We start from the raw sequence: 23,120 nt of genomic DNA on the forward strand, positions 1-23,120 counted from the left end.
AAAGACAAAAAGAAAGAATGTTTGAATTTTCAGAGTCAAAGAGAAAGGTTTTTGACATCAGGTTATATAAACCTAAACAATATTTAATGTTTCTTCTGTATTTACATTAACGCCTATGTTAAATCTCAAGTGTGTGTGTGTGTGTGTGTGTGTGTGTGTGTGTGTGTGTGTGTGTGTGTGTGTGCCTCCGTGGTTTCATTGCTCTCCAGTGCAACCATCAAATGCAACTTGAGGCAATACCCTATAAACACACACACACACACACACACTCACTCACCCATCCGCCTCCGACTGAAACAAACAAAACAAACAAACACACACCCACTCCCACCATCACCATCCGGCTGCTTTCTGCCGTAACGAGGTGCAATCAACACGCAACGCTGACCAACGCACACACACACACAGACACAGAGGCTGGTTGAAGGATGAAGTCAGCCTCTGATTGCAGAAGAGTTACAGAGTGTTGACTTGTTCCTGTATGTGTGTTGACCTCATACTGCCATGATGTCACATGTATAACAGTTGCACTAACAGCAGTGGCAGCAGTCCTCACTTCCAAACACTTTAGAGATTTTAACATTTATGCAAAAACAATGCCAATAAACACTGAGTGATGCAGATTCACAGAGTTGTGAATAAGGAACCAACTTATGCACACATGGCCGAGGACACTGAGGTGCTAATTTGTCAGCTCTGATATCCAGTTAAAAGTTAGATTTATTAACTATCCATCCATTTTCTTCTCCTTATCTGATTTATGGTTCCAGAGAGGGCTCGAGCATATCTTTGTCTCAGCTGTCATAGGGTCAAAGGCTGGTCTATTGCAGAGTACTGCAGAGTAAAGGCCCCAACTGGATGTTTGATTCAAACCCAGGAGCTTCTTGCTTTTAGGTAACACTGCTAACCACGACAGTACTTTGCTGCACACTTTAATAACCTGACTAAAGAATTTTTAATAACATGATTGGACTATTTTTAGATCAAACACTTAAATGTGACTACATAAAGTTAAATAAAAATCAGTGTAAAAGTAACAGACAATGCAAGTACTGCAAGCTGCAAACATTTTAACATTGTGAATGATTATAATAGTCGCTATAAATGCCACATAATGTTTTTATGTTTGTTTTTTGTACAGATTGTGCATGAAACTCAGTCTGTTTGAAATAGGAGGGGGTTTCCCCCTTCAACAGATTATTCTACAAGTCTATAAATTTATTCTTTTTTTTCTTTTTTTAGTGGTAGTTTACTTTTTAAGTCATCAGTTAATATTCCAGCAGCAGGTTGAAGTCTAATAATAGTCTGCAAGCTCTCATCAAAGTCATTTCTGTTGCTCTGTATTATTTGGCTAATGATTGGCAAAATCTTTGCATGTCCATCCATCTATTCTTTGACTATTCCAATGAACGTTCATCTGATCCATTTCAAACTTGGGAGGTGTATTGGTGGAGATCTGAGTGCAATGTTGCTCTAAGTAATCACATTTTTAACCAAAGCTGTTACCTTGCTCTTGTGTTTCCCAAAGAGTGACCGCATTGTGCTCGACTCCATGTGAGTTGAGAAAAATATTCACACACCAAAGGTCAGTGGCATATCATAACCCTACATATCATAACCCTAACCAAAAGCTATTTCTAGCTTTAACTCTCAAACAGTCTTTACCTTGAAACAGGCTTTTAAAGGGATGTGAAAACATATGAGAGCTGAACAAAAAGTACTTAACATTTTTTTTCAAAAAATGTCATTACTCACTGGTTTCAAAGGTAACTGGACAGGTACACGATGCATTTTTTTAATGTTTTATTTAATTTATTATGATCTGCCTGTTTTGTAGAGACACGGTCACACACTTTTTTCAGCGAGTGTATCCTTGCAGCTGTGCTGTGTTTGTTAACTCTTTTCCTCTGGAAAGCCCAGGAGTAAGCCTACAAGTTCCTTTTTGAACTGAATGGTTTGTGTCGTAGTTTAGGCCTGCTTACAAAACAAAATCACTGGGTTTGCATCAGAAGTTAGTGAGGGGAGCTCTGCCTATGCAGCCACCCTTGGAAAAACCTGGAAACTTATCAAATGGCTGTCAAACCGCATCTTTATCTATATAAACTGAGGTATGAAAACTCATCATTAATGGTACAGGGAGGTCTTCAAATGTCATCTTTATGGGGGAAAGAGTTAAAACAGTCCCCTTATGATTGTAAAGCATTTAAGGGAAATCTGAAAAATAGCACGGGGTACACTTTCTCCAAGTGGGCACTGCTCTAGTCTAGTCTACAAACTACTGATCACAGTGAACAATAAAAGGCATGACCAGTGGAGGGCATGAGAAAGCAGTGGTTTGATTGGCTGTTGCAATAAATATGGATCGTCTGATCATTGATGCAAACACTTTGAACAACAACAAAAGCAGCCCAGTTATCTCACACCTGCTTGATCGTGTGTGCGTGAACATGCGTGTGTTTGCACCACTGGGATCTGCAAAGAATGTAGGCATGATGCAACACACACACAATCACCAAAGCGGTGATGGATCAGTGGAGAATTCCCGATTCTGACACTCAGACACTGAACTTCAGTGAGATCTCAGAGACTGTTAACTGACTCAAAACTCTGTTTCTCAGCTTCCACTGTGATGTAAAAACCAAGCTGGTCTATTTTTCATCAACTCTGATAATAAGGAGGCAGCTGTTTGATTAGTGTTCACAGTCGGGATTTGTTTCTGTCACTAGACGCAGAGAAGTGTGCCTTCCAGCCACCAGAGGGAGACAAACCCCTACTCTGTTAGTTTACTCTTATTCTCTCCACCTTCGCTTCATGTGTAAGTTTACATCCTCATTTACTCACTTCTGCCCTCATATCTCATGCCTTCATTCAAACAGAGAACATGAGGTACTAGGAAATTAACTAAATGAGACATCCTTGCTCACAGGTTTCATTTTAAAGGAAGGAAGGATTTGAATATGATCCATTTTTCTCTATTATTTTTTTTATTTTTATCACACAAATGGTAAAGGTCATGAATACAAAAGCATCACTTATGTATGTGGTTTTCTCCTAGCATGTGTTTTCCAACTGTGTGCCATGCCTCTTTGATACATCACGAGTGAAGAGCTCTTCCGAGCCTCCTCTTTTCTCATTGCTCTTCTTCGTTTTAGGAACCGAGACATCTATCAAGATGTCACCTTAAAGTAAATTTCAGGCTCACAGGAAGGAGGAAAGAGCAGACGAGGTTCACAACAGAGAAGTGAGAAAAGCCTTCTCTGTTTTTCTCCTTGATTGCTTAGTATGTTTGTTGATAACAGCAAATATAATTTCATGGCTCCCACACAAATTTTACAAACACTCCTAATAAACTATTTTACACACGTAGACAGTTTGATTTAATGTAACAGGAGTCCTTAGGTTGTATTTCTGTGTTAAGTGACCAACATCAGAGTTAATAGATGGATATGATCATAGCAAAATTCAACAATGTAATAATAAAAACCTGAAAGCAATTTCTCGATTAACTACATGAAATAAATGTTTGTTACTCTCTTCAAATGTTGCTTTGGTAAACCTTTATGCATACAAATATTCTCGCTTTGGAAGAATTTTGTACTTAACAAAAGTGTTTTTACTTTAAAAGAATGCCTATGGTTAAAAAAAGCAATGTTTTTACTCTCTGATATATCCATATTCATAACATTTTATCAAGAAAAGAATTTCAGAACATGTTTTCGTTGTAAAACAATGCCCACTCTTCCTCTTTGACTCATCAAATAAACTCATTTTCAAGCACTTGCGTTATTGGATTCAATGACTGTAAAAAAGAAAAATCTCATGTACAGGCAAAACTACAAACTAAAAATCTTGTGCTTTTTACTACAGTGAAGTCATACACAAGCTGGCATCCAAACTTGTGACTTGGAACTGATGGTCACGAGTCATCTGCAGCTACAATTTTCTATGTGAGTTTAGTAAGAAGCTGCAGGCATCTGCAAGCATGAGGACTGCAGGGGGTTTAATTTTAGTGAGCACGAGAGGTGGGGTTTTTCGGGGTGGGGGTGGGGGGATTATTCGAAGTTCGAAGGCAGTCAAAAATGAAAAAGCTTCATGCAACTGATACAGAATTGATCAAAAACCTAAATCAAGATGCTAAAGTAGTGCATACAGGAATTAGGGAATATCAGGTGAGTAGCAAGAGGTGCCTTTAATCAAATGCACTTGATCCGTAGGAGCAGACAAGTGCTGGACAGTTTGCTGGTTTAGAACATTCAGGTGTATTCTAACACAATGCCAATCAGGAAATGAGCAATAATCTTAGAAACATCAATCTGGGAAGGGTTATTAGGGCATTTCCAAACAATCACAAGCTCATCATTCTACATTGAGAATGATTATTAACAAATAGAAAACATTTAAGCCAGCTACCAATACCCACATAGCAAAATTGGTATGGCCCGGATCTGGCCCACACAATGTGATTACACATGGCCCACATACCGCAAAGAGTGATGGTGGCCCAGATCTGATTTGCCAGAGGTGGCCCACACATGGGCCAGCACAAGGCCAGTTGCAGACACACTGGTGGTCCTGTGCTGGCCCAAAACAGTTTCAGCTCTGGCCCCAGATGTCAGCCTAATGTGTACCTTAATCAAGTCATGTAATAAGATGTGCCGGAACATATTAGTGCAAAAGTAACATGACGAAACTCTGTTCAGAGAGTGAATGGACTGATTCTTTCTTTTTTTACTCTCCCAGATTACTCAAAGTGCTCTATACAACATGCCAAATTCACACACTTTCTCTAAACTGAGTACTTCCTAACTACATTCATACACATTGTGCCCAAAAAGGGCAAGGAAAACTAAGATTTTCCTTGCCCGGTGTGGACGGAAGGCCACACTGAGGGCCTCAATGTGGACGGAAAATGGAGAAAAAAAGATGCATTTTCAAATGAAAATGCATCTTTTTGTGGCACAGCTTAAGTTTGCAAAGCTGCATCTGGAAGAATCACAAGTATTCTGGACCAATGTCCTTTGGACAGATACAAACAAAATGGAGATGTCTTGATGCATGCTCAATCATCCAGGTAAGTAAATCCCAAAAGGTTGATTCTGTTCATCTGGACGTAGCGTTTTCAGTGGGAGAAACATTTCATCACTCATTCAGGTGACTTCTTCAGTCTCAGCTGACTGCAGGTTTCCCCAACCTTAAAAACAGTTCATTGCATAATGACTGAAACTAGTACTACTGAATGAACAATGGGCTGAGAGGTCAGTTCCTTGATCATTAATATACAAATTCTCATGAACATTGATCAATGGCCATGAGTACCATTCACAGAGAGTTGGGGAATGGCTGCAATCACAGCATTGTAAGATGGTGAAAGATGTACCCTTAGGCCCCCTCCTCGATTCAGAGATGGTCTTTCCCTTTTCACGTAAATGGCCTCCTTGACTCCGCACTCAAACCAACATTCCTCCCTGTCCAGGATGTGTACATCCTCATCATTGAAAGAGTGTCCACTGGCCTGTAGGTGTAAATCGACTGCAGAGTCCTGGCCTGACGAGGTAGTTCTTCTGTGTTGTGTCATCCGCTTCGCCAGAGGTTGTTTGGTTTCCTCGATGTATAAATCCTGGCAATCCTCCTGGCACTCAATAGCGTACACTACATTACTCTGTTTGTGTGAGGGACCCAATCCTTGGGGTGGACCAATTATTGGCGCAGCATCTTTTTTTGAGGTTTAAAAGCCACAGAGACTCTGTGTTTAGAAAAAATGTGTCTCAAGTGTTCTGATACTCCTGACATATACGGGATCACTACGGGTTTTTGCTTAGGCAGCAGTTATCCTTCTGTCCGACTGGAGCATTCTTTAGGTGCCTTCCCAGCTTTGACAAATGTCCAGCTGGGATAATCACATTTACTCAGAGCCTTCTTGATGTGATGTTCTGAAAATGCTACGCCCAGGTGAACAGAATCAACCGTTTGGGAAAATGGAGATGCATATCTTCACCTCTCTTGCTCCCTCTGCTTTCCTCTCACTCTTCACTGTACCCTTTCAAATAAAGCTGTAAAATGGCCAAAAAACAAAACACACACAATCACCAAAGCAGTGATGGATCAGTGGAGAATTCCTGATTCTGACACTCAGACACTGAACTTCAGTGAGATCTCAGAGACTGTAAACTGACTCAAAACTCTGTTTCTCAGCTTCCACTGTGATGTAAAAACCAAGCTGGTCTATTTTTCATCAACTCTGATAATAAGGAGGCAGCTGTTTGATTAGTGTTCACAGTCAGGATTTTTTTCTGTCACTAGACGCAGAGAAGTGTGCCTTCCAGCCACCAGAGGGAGATAAAAACCCCTACTCTGTTAGTTTACTCTTATTCTCTCCACCTTCGCTTCATGTGTAAGTTTACATCCTCATTTACTCACTTCTGCCCTCATATCTCATGCCTTCAGTCAAACAGAGAACATGAGGTACTAGGAAATTAACAAAATGAGACATCTTTGCTCACAGGTTTCATTTTAAAGGAAGGAAGGATTTGAATATGATCCATTTTTCTCTATTATTTTTTTAATTTTTTTATCACACAAATGGTAAAGGTCATGAATACAAAAGCATCACTTATGTATGTGGTTTTCTCCTAGCATGTGTTTTCCAGCTGTGTGTCATGCCTCTTTGATACATCATGAGGGAAGAGCTCTTCCAGCGAGCCTCCTCTTTTCTCATTGCTCTTCTTCGTTTTAGGAACCGAGACATCTATCAAGATGTAGCCTTATGGTAAATTTCATTTTAAAAAAATAAAATTTATAGAGTCAAATGTGAGAGAGCTAAAGCTTGGCCAAAACTGGATCATGCAACAGGATAATAATGTCTGTCCAGACCTCAACTAAATTAAGTAGTGAGACCTCAACAAACCGATGCAGCAATGTGAAGAATGGGCCAAAGATTCCTCCATAACATATGAGAGACTGATAAAGTCTACAAACAACTGAATTCTGACTTTTTCACATACTGCTTCTGCATTCTGTCATTAGGTCATGTGTTGTTCTTGAGCTCAGGTGATATTTACCTAATTACGAGACCTTAATATAACCTTAATATAAAACCAGATACAGAGTTGATAAAGAGGGAATATTCTTTCTTAGCATGACTGTAGTCACATGGTATATGTTTATAAAAGCAGTAAACTGCAGTAAACTGCTTTTATAAACACTATGTTAAATTGCTTTGACATAGTGTTTACACAAAACATAACTGACATAATTCATACACAATAATGCCAGTACACTTATAAAATACCCAGTGATAGCAGCCTCACCTCCTCCACAGCACAATCCCTCTGATTATCGTGACTGTCCACATGTCCACACATCTATCCATTTTATCAAGCTCGGCCTACATCTTTCACTCCTGCACGGACACACATGTGATCCCAGTTGTGTAATTTGAATTAATTTTTTATGTCATGAGCAGAACATTTTTTTCTGTTTATTTCTGAGATCTTCAAAATCAAATCACAGGCAATGCAGTTGCATTGAGAAAAAGTCATGTGAGGAATAAAAACAATCGTAAAGAGAAACCAAATACTCAACACAGGCCATGGGCCTTTGCTCCTGCTGAAGGATTAATCTCTGCAATGAAAGAAAAAAGAAGTTTTTAACAATAGGAATAAGGCCCTCTTATTTTGGGCATTTAGATCTCAACTCTCTCAGTTCCTCCTGCTTCACTCAGACGTCACACTGACAGAAAAAGCACTCAGCTTACGACACTCAGCAGAGACACGAGCAAATTTCATTTTCACTGAGAGACGGAAACAAAATAAGACGTTCTTCCATCAGGAGATGATCTGAGTCAGCTCCCGGAGAATCTGAGATATTCTCTGACGTGTTCAGGATTTTACACACACACGTTTGTTTTTAGAGAAAACCGTCAGTCTGCGAGGAATTCGACAGTTTGTCCTACTTACCAAGAGACAGAAAACAATAACATACAGCTTTAAATGGGTCAAATAAATTAAATTACTAACACAGTTTAAACCAGGATAAAATATGAAGTCTAAAAAAAACCCTATATCATTTATACTGGTTTGAATGAATGAGCTATTATTCATGCTCAAGTGATTTATATATTTGTCTAAAGGGAAATCTAGATATGGCCGTGTTGGGGAGCAGAAGTGGCCCAAGAGATTTTATTTACGAGGCTTTCTAATATGAAACAGTCTCCAGATCAATCAATATTTTTAAAACAGTTACCACCTCAGTGTTATGTGTTAGCATGATAATAATAAGTACACTGTACTTGAAGTGGGCATATCATGGACACTTTCATCACAATATTTTTATTCTTGCACTTCACCATGATACCTTTGCATAATATACCTCTAACAATGATCTTGATTGATCTTATATTTAGCCTTGGTGCAGCCCTTCAGTTTTTCATCTGTCTGAATCAGACCAGTTTAGTGCCTTTTCCTATTAACCGAACTTTCCCCCGAGTGGATACCCCTTGCAAACAGAAGGTTTGAACAGCAGGTGTGTGGGAAGATCATATCGAGGATATTCTCTCTCTAAGACATCAGACAGGGCCATGGCTAGAAAACACTAATTGAAACTGATGCATAAGAATTACATGAACATATTAGACTCATCCATTAAAACCATAACCCTGATATTAGCATGCATAAGGGACTGAGAACAGATTTTGGAGACAGGCACATTTTTTTAATCAATTGCTGTATGAAGTATTACTGATTATGTCCTTGTATAAACACACAGGGTTGCTAAGGCAAGTGTTTTGCAACTATTATGTGACCTATAAACTAAAACAAATTTGCCACACTGTTGTACAACATAATATTTAACACAATTTTGAAATTTTACCTAATGATGGTGACAATGGTACTAAATATTATTCATATCTGTTTACAAATTTCATGGTAATCAATCCAGTAGCTATCGACAGAGTTCACTTGTAATCACCCTCCTCAGATATAAACCAGATGCTGATTTTTACGGCATTACATGACACAAAGAAATGATTTCAGGTTTTAGGATCTAAGCTTGACATTTCTCCAGATTAAATGGTGTCTATTAACAAGTTAAAATGAGAAAATTGCAACGTAGTAAAACTGTTAAATAACTTCAGGACGCTGGTATGATGCAACTTATTTAACAGCAGGATGAACCAGATAATGGCTGCAAGTGACGCACATTGGGCTAACGATAACATTGTTCTCTATGCCATAAGAGTTACTAAAATTGTGACTTGTTCACACTTCCTGTTTTACTGCATGTACTGTGGGAAGCCTCGACTCTGCTTCAGCGTGTGTGAAAAGTCAGTTTTGAGCTGATGCATTTTGATCTTACATGAGATGTTGAGATGGTCCTTAGTGCCAGTTTAGAAATCTAAAGACATTAGACGTTATTAGTGCTTAGAGACATTATGTCCTGTTCTCATCCAGTCCAGTCACGAAAAAGGAATTTATTTCCTGTGTGTGGTTTCACAATTGTCACGTTTTTGTCTCGTCTGTGCACATGAACACAATTAACCTTTTAGACATTTCCAGGCCTCAGGGCTGAAGCAGCAGGAATGAAATGAGCAGGTTCGGCTGCTTGTACGTAGAAGAATCCCAGATATCTGACATTTAAATGGACGCAGTCACATTTTTCACATTTTGCCGGTTGTGAAGGAATGCAGTAATGCTGAACGTTCAGCTGAGCATTAAACGTACAGATGCAGCAGAGTCAGAACAGAGAGCAGCGTAGGAAAATGAAAACACAGGAGTGAATTCAATGTGAAAGTTGCATTTAAAGTCACAGGACGCTAAAACGAATGCCTTTATTTCTGGAGACCTTAACAGAAACAAAAGCATTCATTTTTTGTGTTGAACTTGATTTCTTACCTAAATCCAGAATTTTACTTGTATATGTGATTGTGAATTATCCACCACCATAATAAAGACCTTACAGATACACATGTGCCTCAGTCTTTTGCTAAAAGGCAACATATTTGAAGGTCATTCATGAATGCGACCCATTTACTCCATGCAGAAATAATAACAGGCTGTGGTTTGCCCAAGAGCTAACGGCAGCATTTAAACAATGCATGATTTTATTTTGACCTCCTCTTATTAAAACAACAATGATAAAAACAACTGTCTTGTATTAATTGATTTACAGTGGATTTAGAAAGTTTGAATGATTGTTTTTTTTTTCAGTATCCAGGGCAGGATAATGTCATTGCACACATTTCAAGCTAGGAGTGCAGGAAGGAAATACAATATATATATACAAAATATGTTTTTATGTATTAATGATTATAGGCTCCAGTTTCTGTGACCCTGAAGTTGTAAAGCAGAAGAAAACAGATAATTTTATTCAATAATCCAATCATCAGAGGCATGTTTATGAATTGTAGTGCACACATAAATCAGCTGCCATAAGCGTTTGTCTTTAACAAAGCAGTTAATAGGTGGTATCAGATCTGACCGCAGGCTTGGTTCCTCTGGTTGCAGTCCAGCTCTGGTACCCCTTCATCAAACCCACATGAGCCTCATTAGCATTAGCTGATCAGGGCAGCAGCGAGGGAGCATGTGAGGTATGTTAGCAGTCATGAGACTGGACGTGGAGCTTCAATTAAAAGGGAAGTGACTGACGAGCTGCTGCTCGTTAAACTCCCACATCTCTTGAGTCTGAGTCTTGACTTGATGGACTTCAGGTGGACAAGATTTAACTTAAACAGTTTAAACATGTTTCTAATCGTGCTGCAATGTGAAAGCATATAACCAAAAAAATCTGTTACATGTTAATTTATACACAAGATGTTGGAAGCTCATTAGCCAATGACCTGTTAATTTAAGTGCTGTAATAAGAAAAATATTCAACCAGTAGGCATGTGTGGTTATTTCTTATGTTATAGTGTACACTTTTTTTATTAATACATATGTAAAGCCTTGTTCAGGTATGAATTCAATAATACTGATAGTTTGAAAATATTATATAAAATTATCTCTCTATAAAACATTTGTCTCTTTAACATTAATGATCCTCACACCCATTGACGGAGACAGTCATTAAAAAATAGAAAATACAGACACACTCAAACACATTAAGCTAAGAGGTGGTGTGCCACCAACTGCCTCCAGCTATGTAACAAGGAGCGAGTCCATGCAAGAGGTTCACTTAAGTACAAGATAATTATGTAAACATAAACTAACAAAGCTGAAACACTGAAGCACGCTGATGCCAGGTAAAGTCAAAGAGCGAGGCTCAGTAGTACTACTCGACCAACTTTTGCACCTTGGAAGGCTGAGATGATATGCAAGAGCTTCACATCAGGCCAGGACTTTTTTTAGAGACATTGGGAGGGGGATCAGTAAGATGTTTAAAAAACTACATACCAAAGTTAGGGGGAAAAAAACCCTGTTTGCAAAAAGGGATTTACAAAAATAAAACAAGATCTAAGAAAAACTCAAATATATCTCTATATACATACAAATGCAGTTAAAATTCATACAAATACCATAGAAAGGGAACCTCACATTTATGCTGACATTTTAAATTATTAGGTCACAGCTTGTCTGTACAACTATTTTCTAAAACAATGATGTGTTCCTCACAATATCCAGATGATGAAATCAAATCTTTCAGGAGAAGCACAGGTTTGACAAAGCCTGGAGATCTGATGATTTCTGCCATTAGCAAGAGAATGGACGAGTTTTCCTAATATTGTCTTATTACTATAGTGACCAGAGATGGGCAGTAACGCGTAACTGTAATCTGATTACTTTTTCAAGTAACGAGTAAAGTAAGGGATTACTATTGCAAAAACAGTAATTAGATTACCGTTACTTTCCCGTAGGAACGCTGCGTTACTGCGTTACTAAAACCGTGATTTTTTGCAAGAACGTCTCATGACAATGACGTAAGCGAGTGCGACGTTCGTGACAACAGCTGTGTGCAGATCAACAATGGATCATATATTGAGTGCGGAGAGAGTATGAGCATGCAGCGTTTAAAGCGTGGAAGTACTGACCTTATTTTGAGTTTGATTCCATAAAAAGTGACAAAAACATTAGTGTCCGTTGTGCGTGGGAGGAAAACTTCTTTTTACAGCGAAAAAAACCCCATAAACAAGCACCGAGTGCGCAACGACGTAATGGGAAATTCACAGAGAAACTCGTGGATTCTTCTACTGACCGCTGCGGCACACCTGCACCAGGGTAAACCTCCGCCTACCCCACTCCTGCTTTACAGGTGAAAATAGAGCAACAGGACCGCTAGTCTTTGATTTTATTTATTTTCTGCTGTGTTTTACTTGTATCTATTTGAAAGACTGAGTGTAAACACAAAAAATATTTTATTTTATGTGCTGGAATGTGCAGAAAATAGGTTAAAATGTTACACTAATTTCTTCAAGTCAGAGAATGGTGCATATAATTTAATTTTTGCTTGATGCATAAGTTTTAAAAAGAGACTTTTCCATTTGATTACATTTTGTATGATGGATTATGCAGAAAAAGTAGAATTGGGTTGAAAGATCTATCGCTTTATCACCTATTCAGGTTGTAAATCGTGTTTTTAAAAAGTAACTAAGTAACTAAGTAACTAAGTAATTAATTACTTTTGAAAATAAGTAATCAGTAAAGTAACGGGATTACTTTTTTGGGGACGTAATCAGTAATTAGTTACTGATTACTTTTTTCAAGTAACTTGACCAACACTGATAGTGACTATATTTCAGGAGTTTCTTAGAGACACCACATCCCAAATGTAATGGGAATACCTCCTTTAATTAAATAGATAAGAGAATTATTGCTCTCTGACCTGTGGTAACTAACCTGTCTATGAACTATGTAGCTTAATTAGCTTCCTAATTGATCCTGTCTCTATGAAAGGTGGATTTTACCCTTGGGATAGCAGCACAAACGAAAGATTTTGGATGGGGAAACACTGAAGTGCTCGTGTACTGGGTTAACAGCCTAAATGCTAAAAAACATTGCTGGCATATACCAGGTAAGCAATTTTCAGTGAATCACATGAATACCATTTTTCGGTATTTAATTCATTATGTTCATAATTTTAATGCTGGAACACTTAAATAAGAAGAGTATACATTTTTCTATTGATAAAAAAGTATATCAGCTTGCTAATCCAGCCTTTAGAAAATTACCTAAAATTCAGCTGCATGTTATGTGCTATGAAAGAAAATCTCAAAGTAGATAATTCCAGGCTCGGTGCCAACTTCTTGAACAGGCTATACCACACAGAAAGCCATTTTATTAGCCTGATAATTCCATTAAAAATGCTCCGAAAGAGAACCAAGAGACGATGTCAGCATGCTTGTCTATTATAGCAGCCAAAAAATATTTAGTCCTTCTTAAAGGCTTTTAAATTTATGGATGCTTGATGTGTTTTTTTCTACAAGACTGTAAAAATGTGAATTTCATAGCGGAAGTTCGATTTTTTTTAGCACGGGAGTCTACTGGCTATTAGAGGAACTGCAGTTTGTGGCTACACCGTTGGGTTAGTTTTCTTTAGTCTCAGAGTTTGCAGCTTGGACAGAGTATCTGAGGATCTGATAGGTGAAGTTATTTTGGCAAATTTGACCTAACATTAGAACATATGATTCTTTCATGTTTGGGTTTAAAGAACCCAAACCCTTTTATATCATGAAACACTTGTTAGAAAGCTCAACTTTCTAGGATACAGTTTTGGAGCAATTTCTTGAAGATGATTTTTTAGACATGGCCAATGAATGCAGGGAGGTAAGGCAAAAACAAAGTAACGGGCAGTTTTAACATGCTTGAAAGTTTTTAATAACCACATTGTTGGTGCAAAACTATTTATCTTTGCTATCTTTGGCTTTTTTTTAAAATAGATTCTACTACAGAAATGGGAACAAATGATTTGTTTTTGTGACAAGCTGCTAGTAACAAAGTGCCTAAAGAACCATTTAAAATTGGTTCTTTGCTAAATTTTCTATTATGTGTAGACACAACACTGGTTTATCCCTTGAGTTCTTTTTGAATGAAAAATAAAACATTCATCTGAAAATAGGCAAACAAAACTCAAAACGGAGTAAAAAATGAACCAAAAGCCGCCAATCGCCAAACAAAAAACTTGAAACACCTTTAGAAAGGCTGAAGAACCAACATTTAAGACCAATTTAGAAATTTATAATAATTCTGGCTCTTAGGAATCAAACTATGAAGTATTAGGGGTGACTCAATAATTTTGCACAGGGCTGTAGTTTAAAACACACCTCTGTGTTATAGTAATGACAGGGTTGTTGTCTTGAGTGGAAAGCAGCTGGAATGAATGTGCAGCCTCTTAGCAGCACTTTATAATACCAGTGCTATAAATACTATTATTGTTTGTATACATAATGTATTAGCCATTTGTTTGCATACTGTGCAAACATCTTAAAGCGTGAGTATGTTCAAAGGAGTCACAACAGTCACTACTGTGTAAGTTTGGAACATCAGGAATTACAGTAACTCTAATGTGAAACAGCTGACTTCAGAAGGGGGGGGGGTCTGCTTGTGTAACAAACAAAAAATAATTTACGTATCCACACACACATTCACTACTACAACACGGCTGCAATTGGCTGCTACTACCAATCAGGAGCATGTGACCATGTGAATATGTAGGCTGGTCGGCATCAACCGGCTGCACTCGCACCGTCTCTTCGTCCCACACACACACGCACATACACATACACACACAGACACACAAACACACAAACTAACAGTAACGGAGGCTGCTCCATCATGCACAGCAAAGAGCACATCAGGTAAGAAACTTTTTTTGTTGTGTATTATAGGTAATAATATTGTCTTTTTCTTGATACAGTGCCATTAGGTAACTAAGTCGTGGTTTCTAAACTTTTTGTGTGAGGACAGTGTTGTGTTATTGTATGTTTGTGATTTGTTTTCTGAGGCCTGAAATGTAAATGTACATTTTCACTGATTTATGTGAAGAAAATCAAAGAGAAAAGGTATTATATTTTTCAGCATGCTTAGCTGTTAATCAGCTTTCAGCATCTTATTAGGCTCATGAGCTACAACTTGGTAGACCTGGTAACATGTCTGTTGTTACACAATTCATAGTCATTTAGTTTAGTGAATATTGAGTAATTTATTAAAAAAAAAAATACACACACACACACACAATACTACAGCCTTACAATTGAAGAGAGAAGAAGAGTTGAAAGGATCAAGTCTATGGAGAAATAATAAGTTATTTTAAATATATTTTTAAGGTCCTTTACTGATTTATTTAACAGGTAAAGTGTACATTAAGAAATAAAGATTAAAAGACAGCAAAGATGTAGCTTAATTTTCATTGGCTGTCCTTGGTGAGTTTTTTAAATCTTACTTTTTTTTCTCAAGCGAATTTAATTGAACTGCTGCTGGAGTGTTTTAAATTCCTCCTTCATCTGACACAGAGGTCTTTCAAAAGACTGCAGCTTTGGAGAATGGCTATGGATAATTAATGGAAGTTGACCACCAAACACTTTGTCTAACATCAGTCACAAAGATGGAAAATCTGTACCAGCTCATACCACAATAGTGTTCAAGTTCTTCATTTTATCTTATGTGATTTATTGAGTTCTTCATTCATAACTGAGGTCTTTCTTTTGGTCATTTTTATAATCTCTTCAATCCATTTTCTTTCTCATCCTTTGGCTGCTGTAACAAATAAATGTTCTGAGATAAATAAAATGTTTATTTAAAAAGTGTTTAACCTGACTGTCCACCCAAACTGAATGATTCAAAACATCTTTTACATCCTTTTAAAGATCTGCGTTTTTCATACTTAAGTTTTCGCTGAAATATTTCTATAAAGGTGACCTATTATACTCATTTACAAATCCTTGTTTCTTTTTCTTGAAATGTGCATGATTCACAGTTCAAAAATTATCCTTATTTATGTTAATCTGTGAAATGTTGCAGTTCCCCTCCCTCAAAAAGCTAACTTGCATATATGCTGACTTCATTATTTCAAACTGGAGCATCCTCTGTTGTTTATATCTATATGAGAAAAGGCCCAAAAGTGATTTTGTTTTTGTTCATTTAGTTTCTTTATTTTGATTAAAACTTGTAAAAACATGTTGTGAACTGAAAATTTACATATTGTGAAGTCTGTGTAGGTTCTAAGTCTTCCAGGTAATGATAGAAGCCGCTTTGATGAGAGGCAAAAGATCTTCAAAAACCTAAAGACGTCAGGTTGTCTTCTTTTTAAGCTCTCAAGAAATATTGTGAAATTGTTGGCAAACAGTTGCCTAATGTCAGTCACTTGGAGTTATGTTTTTCTCCATCTGAGAAATACAAACAGTCTCTGTTGGCCTGCATATTTCCCTGAGAGACATAGCTGCCTTTTTATCTGCTGTGCGAACTGTTTTTACACAAGTTGACTCCATCTGTTGTTGGGGACTGAGAAAGTGGTGAGAAGTGAGTTAAAAAAAAAAACCCAGCTTCCTGCAGTAACTCAAAATGCAAGCAGCAAGGGTAAACAGTAAAGGTGCAGGACAGGCGGCCAAAAACTGAACTCATTTTAGGTCTTTCAGTGAACTTGGAAAATAATTCCCTCCAATTTCATTATTATTAGTGACCCATATTTTATTTCCCTTCAACATTGAAGTCATTTTTTAAATACTTTATATAGTGAGGCAGTGGTCTTGCAAAACATGAACATAAAAGGCCAGACCTAGTCCAAAGTAAGCTTTATGTTATGGATCTGATCCAAAATGTATTGAGCCTACACAGATCCCAGCACAGAGGAAACAGCAACAGCAACTCAAACAAGCAAGATGAGGTGAATCATGATGATGTTCCAAAATAATATTTATTCTTTCTTTTTTGTGTCCGTAGTCATGACGAATACCAGAAGACAGCTGACTGGCTGATGTCCCAAACAAAGCACCGACCCCAAGTAGCAATCATCTGTGGGACTGGACTGGGCATGCTCGCTGACACACTGAAGTGTCAAGACTCCTTTGCTTATGCTGACATCCCAGGCTTCCCTCAGAGCACAGGTACACTGAATATTCAGGTTAATGACTGATAAATATGCTACATTATTCTGTTTAAAAGAACTGGTTCCCATATCTTCTAAATATTAATCATGTTAACATGGGATTCAAGGCAGTTTGAAGTTACTATTTGCACATATTGAACAAAACAAACTAACTAAAATATGTGGAAATATATGTGTTAGGAGGTTAATTTATTTTTATGGGAGAAACATCTCCTCACTCATCCAAGTGACTTCTTCAGTCTTATAAACATTACATTTGCATAATGACTCACACTAGCACCACTGACTAAGAATGCACTGTGAGGTCAGTTTCATGGTCATTAAAATGCAAATTAGCCATTGATCAATGGTCATTGATCATATTCTTAATATAACATATTAAGAATATGTTATATTGTTTTATAGGTTCTTTTTTTTTAAATTAAATTGATATGTGGGATTACAAATATCAGACTGTCGAACAGCAACTTTTTGTAAGTTCACCTGCTGAATTATAGAAAATAAATCCTAAAATTAACCAAGACAAGCAGTTAAATGGTTAAAACCATTTTAATATGAACAAGGAAAGAATGCATGAACTGCCTATATGAAATACATATATGCAGCATAGTTACATCAGAAGTTCCTGTATGTATGTGTTTGTGTTTGCAGTCCAGGGTCATGCAGGTCAGCTTGTTTTTGGGGAACTGAAGGGGAAGACATGCGTGTGCATGCAGGGTCGCTTCCACATGTATGAAGGACACTCTCTCTGCAAGGTACATGCACGCAAATGCACTGATCCTCACTGAAATAATGCATTTCCTTCTGACCTCATGAATCTGATTCAAACCAAAACCCCAAAACTCCCCCAATTCCATGACAGCTCTGTGAAGACGTGTGAACCAAGCCAACCAAACCAACAATTCATAAGTTAACATTTTCTCAAAGATCAAACAACAAATTATAAAACTCTTAAAAAAAAAACTTATGAAAAGGGAAACAGAATTTTTACAAACTGCACATAATAAGGTTCACATACACCAGGCGCGCGCACACACACACACATACACACTTACACATGCACACACACACACATACTCATAGTGAGCTGATTAAAAAAGCTTAGTCATGCACACATGTAACTGTAATTAGCAGCATGAGACTGAACTTGTAGTGTGTGTGTGTGTGTGTGTGTGTGTGTGTGTGTGTGTGTGTGTGTGTGTGTGTGTGTGTGTGTGTGTGTGTGTGTACAGCCGCATGTGAGACGCCAGCCCAAGTCATGCATGGATTTGGTCACATGCAGCCTTTTAGCTGTTCAATGGTGTCATTGTTTCCCTCTATAACCTAGACACACATACACACACACCCACTCTCTTTTTTTGTAATATTAAAAATAACGACACTCCTGTAAATGGAACTCTGTCTAAGCTGCTTTTCAATAACCACATTTCACTCCTGGGCACCATTACTAGATAACCATCTGCAAGGAAGCTCACTAAAAGCTAGAGGCCTGTGTGCGAGTTACAGCTTCACAGGAGGCTTCTGTGTTTGTCAATTCATTACTGAGGCTCCAACTTCCTGTCTGTCCATCAGACGACCTTCCCCATTCGAGTTTTCAAGCTGCTCGGAGTGGAGACCCTGATTGTCACAAATGCTGCTGGCTCACTGGCCGATGGCTTCCAGACTGGAGACATCATGATCATCAAAGACCACATCAACTTTCCCGGATTGGTCGGTCTGAACCCGCTGTGTGGGCCAAACGATGACAAGTAATTACATGGATGGCTATGTATTGTTGCGACTGTCTTAAAGGTCTTTTTGTGTCTACTGCTCTTTACTGTTGTTGTGAAATTTGTTTTAGGCCCTAGCCTGACCACTATCAGCATGTGAATGTGTGTGACTGTTAGACAGAAAGCATTTAAGCGTAGAAAAAAGTGCTTGTGTGAATGGGTGTCAGTGGTTGAATGAGGTTTAGGTAGTGAAGTGCTATATAAGAACGAGTCCATTTTCGTATTATTTTTTGTTCGCAGGTTTGGTCCTCGCTTCCCAGCCATGTCTGGTTGCTATGACAAAGGTCTACGTTGCCTTGCTATGGAGATCGCCAAAGAGCTGGGTGTGGCCAGTGTCCTGCAGGAAGGCGTGTACGCCATGGTGGGTGGCCCCAACTTTGAAACCATCGCTGAGGCCAGACTGTTGCATCGGCTTGGTGTGGACGCTGTTGGTACGTTCAGTACAGCCACATTTTCATGGAAAAGCTAAAAATGTAAAGTTTTACTTAAGGTTAGCACCGCATGGACAGCCATGAGATCTTTAAATATCAAAAAGAGTCATCTTCTGCACAAAACGAATGAGTTTTAATTCTGTGGAGAACAGGAAAAAAGACAACTTAAGAAAATTGTACCATTGTTATATTTATTATTTAACTAGTGGCACTTTTTGTCAGGGCTGAGTCATATCAACTGCGATAATACCGGTATAAACTTGTACAATATGAAAATGTCATATTGTCACATCATTGTTATATCACACACAGTGTTTATGTTCTCTAGTGTGCACAAGAACAAGACAAGCCCCAGCATGTCTGAGAGCAGGACAGAGTCAAGCACAGACTATGAATCACAATAAACAGTTCTTTACTCACATGACACCGAGTGCATTATATACAGGTGGGGAAGAGGGGATCCAGGGAATCCAGAGGTCCACGAGGAAAGACAGGAGAACGGGGTCCTCACTCTCGCACACAGCTCCACACGCTCGCTTCCAGTCAGCTCACTCCACACGGAAAACCCACACGCCACACTGCAACTGCCACACTCATGAACGGGGTCTCAGGACGGGACACAGAGAATCTATATACAAGGACAAATTGTCAATACCAAACAAAGCATGAAGAGAAATCAAAATATTTCGAAAGCTAAAATTCCACTAACGAATGTTGCACAATAGTCCAGCAACGAAGGATTCACAGCTGCTGCCTTAAGAAGTGTCTGGTAAACAGGATGATGAATCTCCGGGGAGTAATTGCTTGCAGGTGTGAGGACCAGCCCATTATGAGCTCTGCCTACATTTATGCCTGGTGGGATCAGACATCAATATTTCCGATGTGAATAGAAAACACCTACATGTGTTAGACTGTAAATCTCCCCTAAGGCTCGATTTATGCTTAGTGCCAATTCCCAAACCAGCAGTCCCCAACCCCCGGGCCTCGGACCGGTACCGGACCGTAAGCGGTTTGGTACTGGGCCGCGAGAGTTGAGGCTCAGGTGTGAAATGTATAGTTTTCAGGGTTTTTATCGGTTTTCAGCGTTATTTTTGTTATCGTTTTTATCGTTTACTCGGTTTTCCTTGGTCTTTTCACGTGTGTTATGAATAAATTTTCTTTTTTTCGGTACCGGTACTAGTTTTATTTTGTTGTATTTATCCGTGACACCTTAAAGGCCAGTCCATGAAAATATTGTCGGGCATAAACCGGTCCGTGGCACAAAAAAGGTTGGGGACTGCTGCCCTAAACCACAGAAGTCTACTCTCTGCACTGGTAACTGTTGTGGCATTTGTTACAACCACTCTCTTGTTATGCCCATTTTAAATATGACCCACATCAGCTCTTTGGAACAACTGGAAGCACTCTTGATTTTCCTACATGGCCTTTCATTGCATGTTATGAACTTTTTCCTGTAGCCAGCCCTTAAACTGTGCCTTTGGTGAGGAGATAAACAAGTTACAATCAAGACAGTATGATCACAGGATAGTCATTAGATAATGGAGATAACAGTTTTTAATGTTATGTTGACCTGCCAAGAGATAACAACTCTTGGCAGGTCACAGAGTTTGGTGGCTCTAGATTTTACTGATGAAATTGCTTTTTTTCCCCTCAGTATTAGTTAAGTATTTGTGAGAAGATGTGACCTATATCGATACATGCTTTGTGCGGTCAGCTTTGTATTCTACTAAGAGAAAGATCTTAGAGATATGTGTCCTCATTAGGGATTTGTTGGTTTGTGGGGTTTTAGTCTCACATGTATATTGTTAAATGGTGGTTATGAGACAGTGTGTTTCAGCTATTTTACAGAGTAAAATGAAAGTAACGAGTAATGAGTTTGTAGAATGAATTACTTCTTCCCAGCACTAACTAAGTAATGTAATGTGTAATGTGTGATAATTACTTTTTTGAGTAACGACTCCAACACTGCTCACAACAAAGGTGGGAAATACCTCAACAAACATGCACAAATATTTGACCCACAACATAATAACAGAATCGGAATCACTAAATTCTTATCAGTTCCCTCCCTGATCCCACTGCACTACAATCAGATAATCTCACTCCTGTTATCTGCCATGTTAACTAAAATGCTCTCTATTTATAGGGTTGAGTGGGAAAATTTGTTGCTGTAGCATCAGTATTATCATCAGTTGTTTCATGACTAGTTTTAGTAACATCCCCTGGTCTGTTTTGGGGTTTTTTTTTTAGGTATGAGTACAGCTCCTGAGGTGGTTGTGGCAACTCACTGCGGTCTGAGAGTCTTTGGCCTCTCTTTGATCACCAACAAGGTAGTACACATCCGAGTCATTGATCAACAAACTGATTAGCTATAACTGTGATCATATGCAAAGCTGCAGGCTACAAAAGTAACTCTGTTACAAAGACTCTGTGATATCTCATTTTGCTTCAGGTGGTGAAGAGTTACGAGGAGACGGAAAGCGTGAACCACGAGGGCGTCTTGGAAATCGGCCGGCTGCGCTCTCACACCGTGCAGCAGCTGGTGACTGAGCTGATCGACAGGATGGAGATCAATAACAATGACAACATTAATAAATCTATCTGAAAAACGTACAATCACACAAAAACACATGAAGATTGTGTACATATTTCACTGGTGCATTCACAACATTTTTAGCACTTCTTCCTGTTTTGTTTTGCTGTAATTAAACTTTATTTATAACAACATGGTGCCTAATATTCTCCATCAGGGTAAATCAGAGTGTAAGTATTCTTTTATGATATTTGACTTTAAATCCTAAAACTTTATATACCAATAACCGCTGTGTTTGAAGGTGCTTTAATATGAAAAACATGAGACACAGTTTTCTTTTTGTATTATTATCTTGCACATTTTTGTTGTAGAATTGTATGTAATGTAAAGTATTAGTAAAGTATGTCACTGAATCCCTGATTGATGTTAATCGGATTAAACAAACTGCCACATCTAACGCTTTCTGTTTCTTACTTATTGTGATTAGCTCGTTTGGGTAGCTGCAGTTCCACTATTGTCCAATAGATGCTACTGTAATAAACCTGTAAATCAAGGATATTTTACATGACAGGCCACCGGACACATCAAGAGGGCCAGATCAGTGAAACTCCCCTTTCAGCGTAAAGAGGTTTAAATACACATTTAATCCCTGAGATATATTAATTTAAGACAAAGACACTCAATTTCAACAGTATGTCTGTTTTTCTACATGATAAAGAAATGCTGCTGCTAAATGAAAAACTGGTCCACACAACACATACATTACTATAGCAGATATTGAAAAAACAGGAATGTTTCTGTCATTTAATGTTATTACTTTATTACTTTGGTATACTATAAATGGCCACGGGGGAGGTTTTTATTAGCAGAAAAAGCTGCAAAAGTTATGGAAATACAGACAAAAGTCCCAAATGTATGCCCTGCTTCACATCTTCCAAAGCCAACCAGTGGGACAGAATGGAGTCTGGCTCCTTGGCCTCATGTTTGACATCCCAGCTCTAAATGAAATGAAGTAAACTGGAAACCAGTTTTGCAGAAATAAGATCATAAGATCATCAAGGCCAGGACTTATATTTTGCAACAAGGAGAGAGTTATATATATATATATATATATATATATATATATATATATATATATATATATATGTATATATGTGTGTGTGTGTGTGTGTGTGTGTGTGTGTGTGTGTGTGTGTGTGTGTGTGTGTAATAAAGTGCAGTAAACCTGGAAATCATTAAGAAAATAAACAGCTATTTGTTAATGATATCAGAATCCTTTTATGGCCATAATTATTGTGAACCAAAAACAGATAAAAAAAAAAAAACAATTTCACAAAAAGCAAAACTACTTGTAAA

At 38.2% G+C, this 23,120-nt stretch overlaps 1 protein-coding gene across 1 annotated transcript; it reads left to right on the forward strand.

Moving 5' to 3' along the window:
* Positions 1 to 14,537: 14,537 nt before the first annotated feature.
* On the forward strand, positions 14,538 to 22,799 carry pnp4a (purine nucleoside phosphorylase 4a). The gene is made up of 7 exons (XM_085159404.1): positions 14,538 to 14,785; positions 16,866 to 17,029; positions 17,683 to 17,786; positions 18,604 to 18,779; positions 19,041 to 19,231; positions 21,482 to 21,561; positions 21,684 to 22,799. The coding sequence occupies exons 1-7, from the start codon at positions 14,763 to 14,765 to the stop codon at positions 21,834 to 21,836; spliced, it is 891 nt and encodes a 296-aa protein (XP_085015530.1). The 5' UTR covers positions 14,538 to 14,762; the 3' UTR covers positions 21,837 to 22,799.
* Positions 22,800 to 23,120: the final 321 nt, after the last annotated feature.

Source organism: Neolamprologus multifasciatus, chromosome 5 (assembly GCF_963576455.1).
Source record: "Neolamprologus multifasciatus chromosome 5, fNeoMul1.2, whole genome shotgun sequence".
Taxonomy (NCBI): Eukaryota; Metazoa; Chordata; class Actinopteri; order Cichliformes; family Cichlidae; genus Neolamprologus; species Neolamprologus multifasciatus.

Excerpts from the sequence above, each read along its gene's own strand:
- pnp4a (XM_085159404.1), top strand. The coding sequence starts at position 14,763 with ATGCACAGCAAAGAGCACATCAG. Across the intron at positions 17,030-17,682 it reads AGGCTTCCCTCAGAGCACAG|TCCAGGGTCATGCAGGTCAG; the intron begins GTACACTGAATA and ends TTGTGTTTGCAG. Across the intron at positions 17,787-18,603 it reads AAGGACACTCTCTCTGCAAG|ACGACCTTCCCCATTCGAGT; the intron begins GTACATGCACGC and ends TCTGTCCATCAG.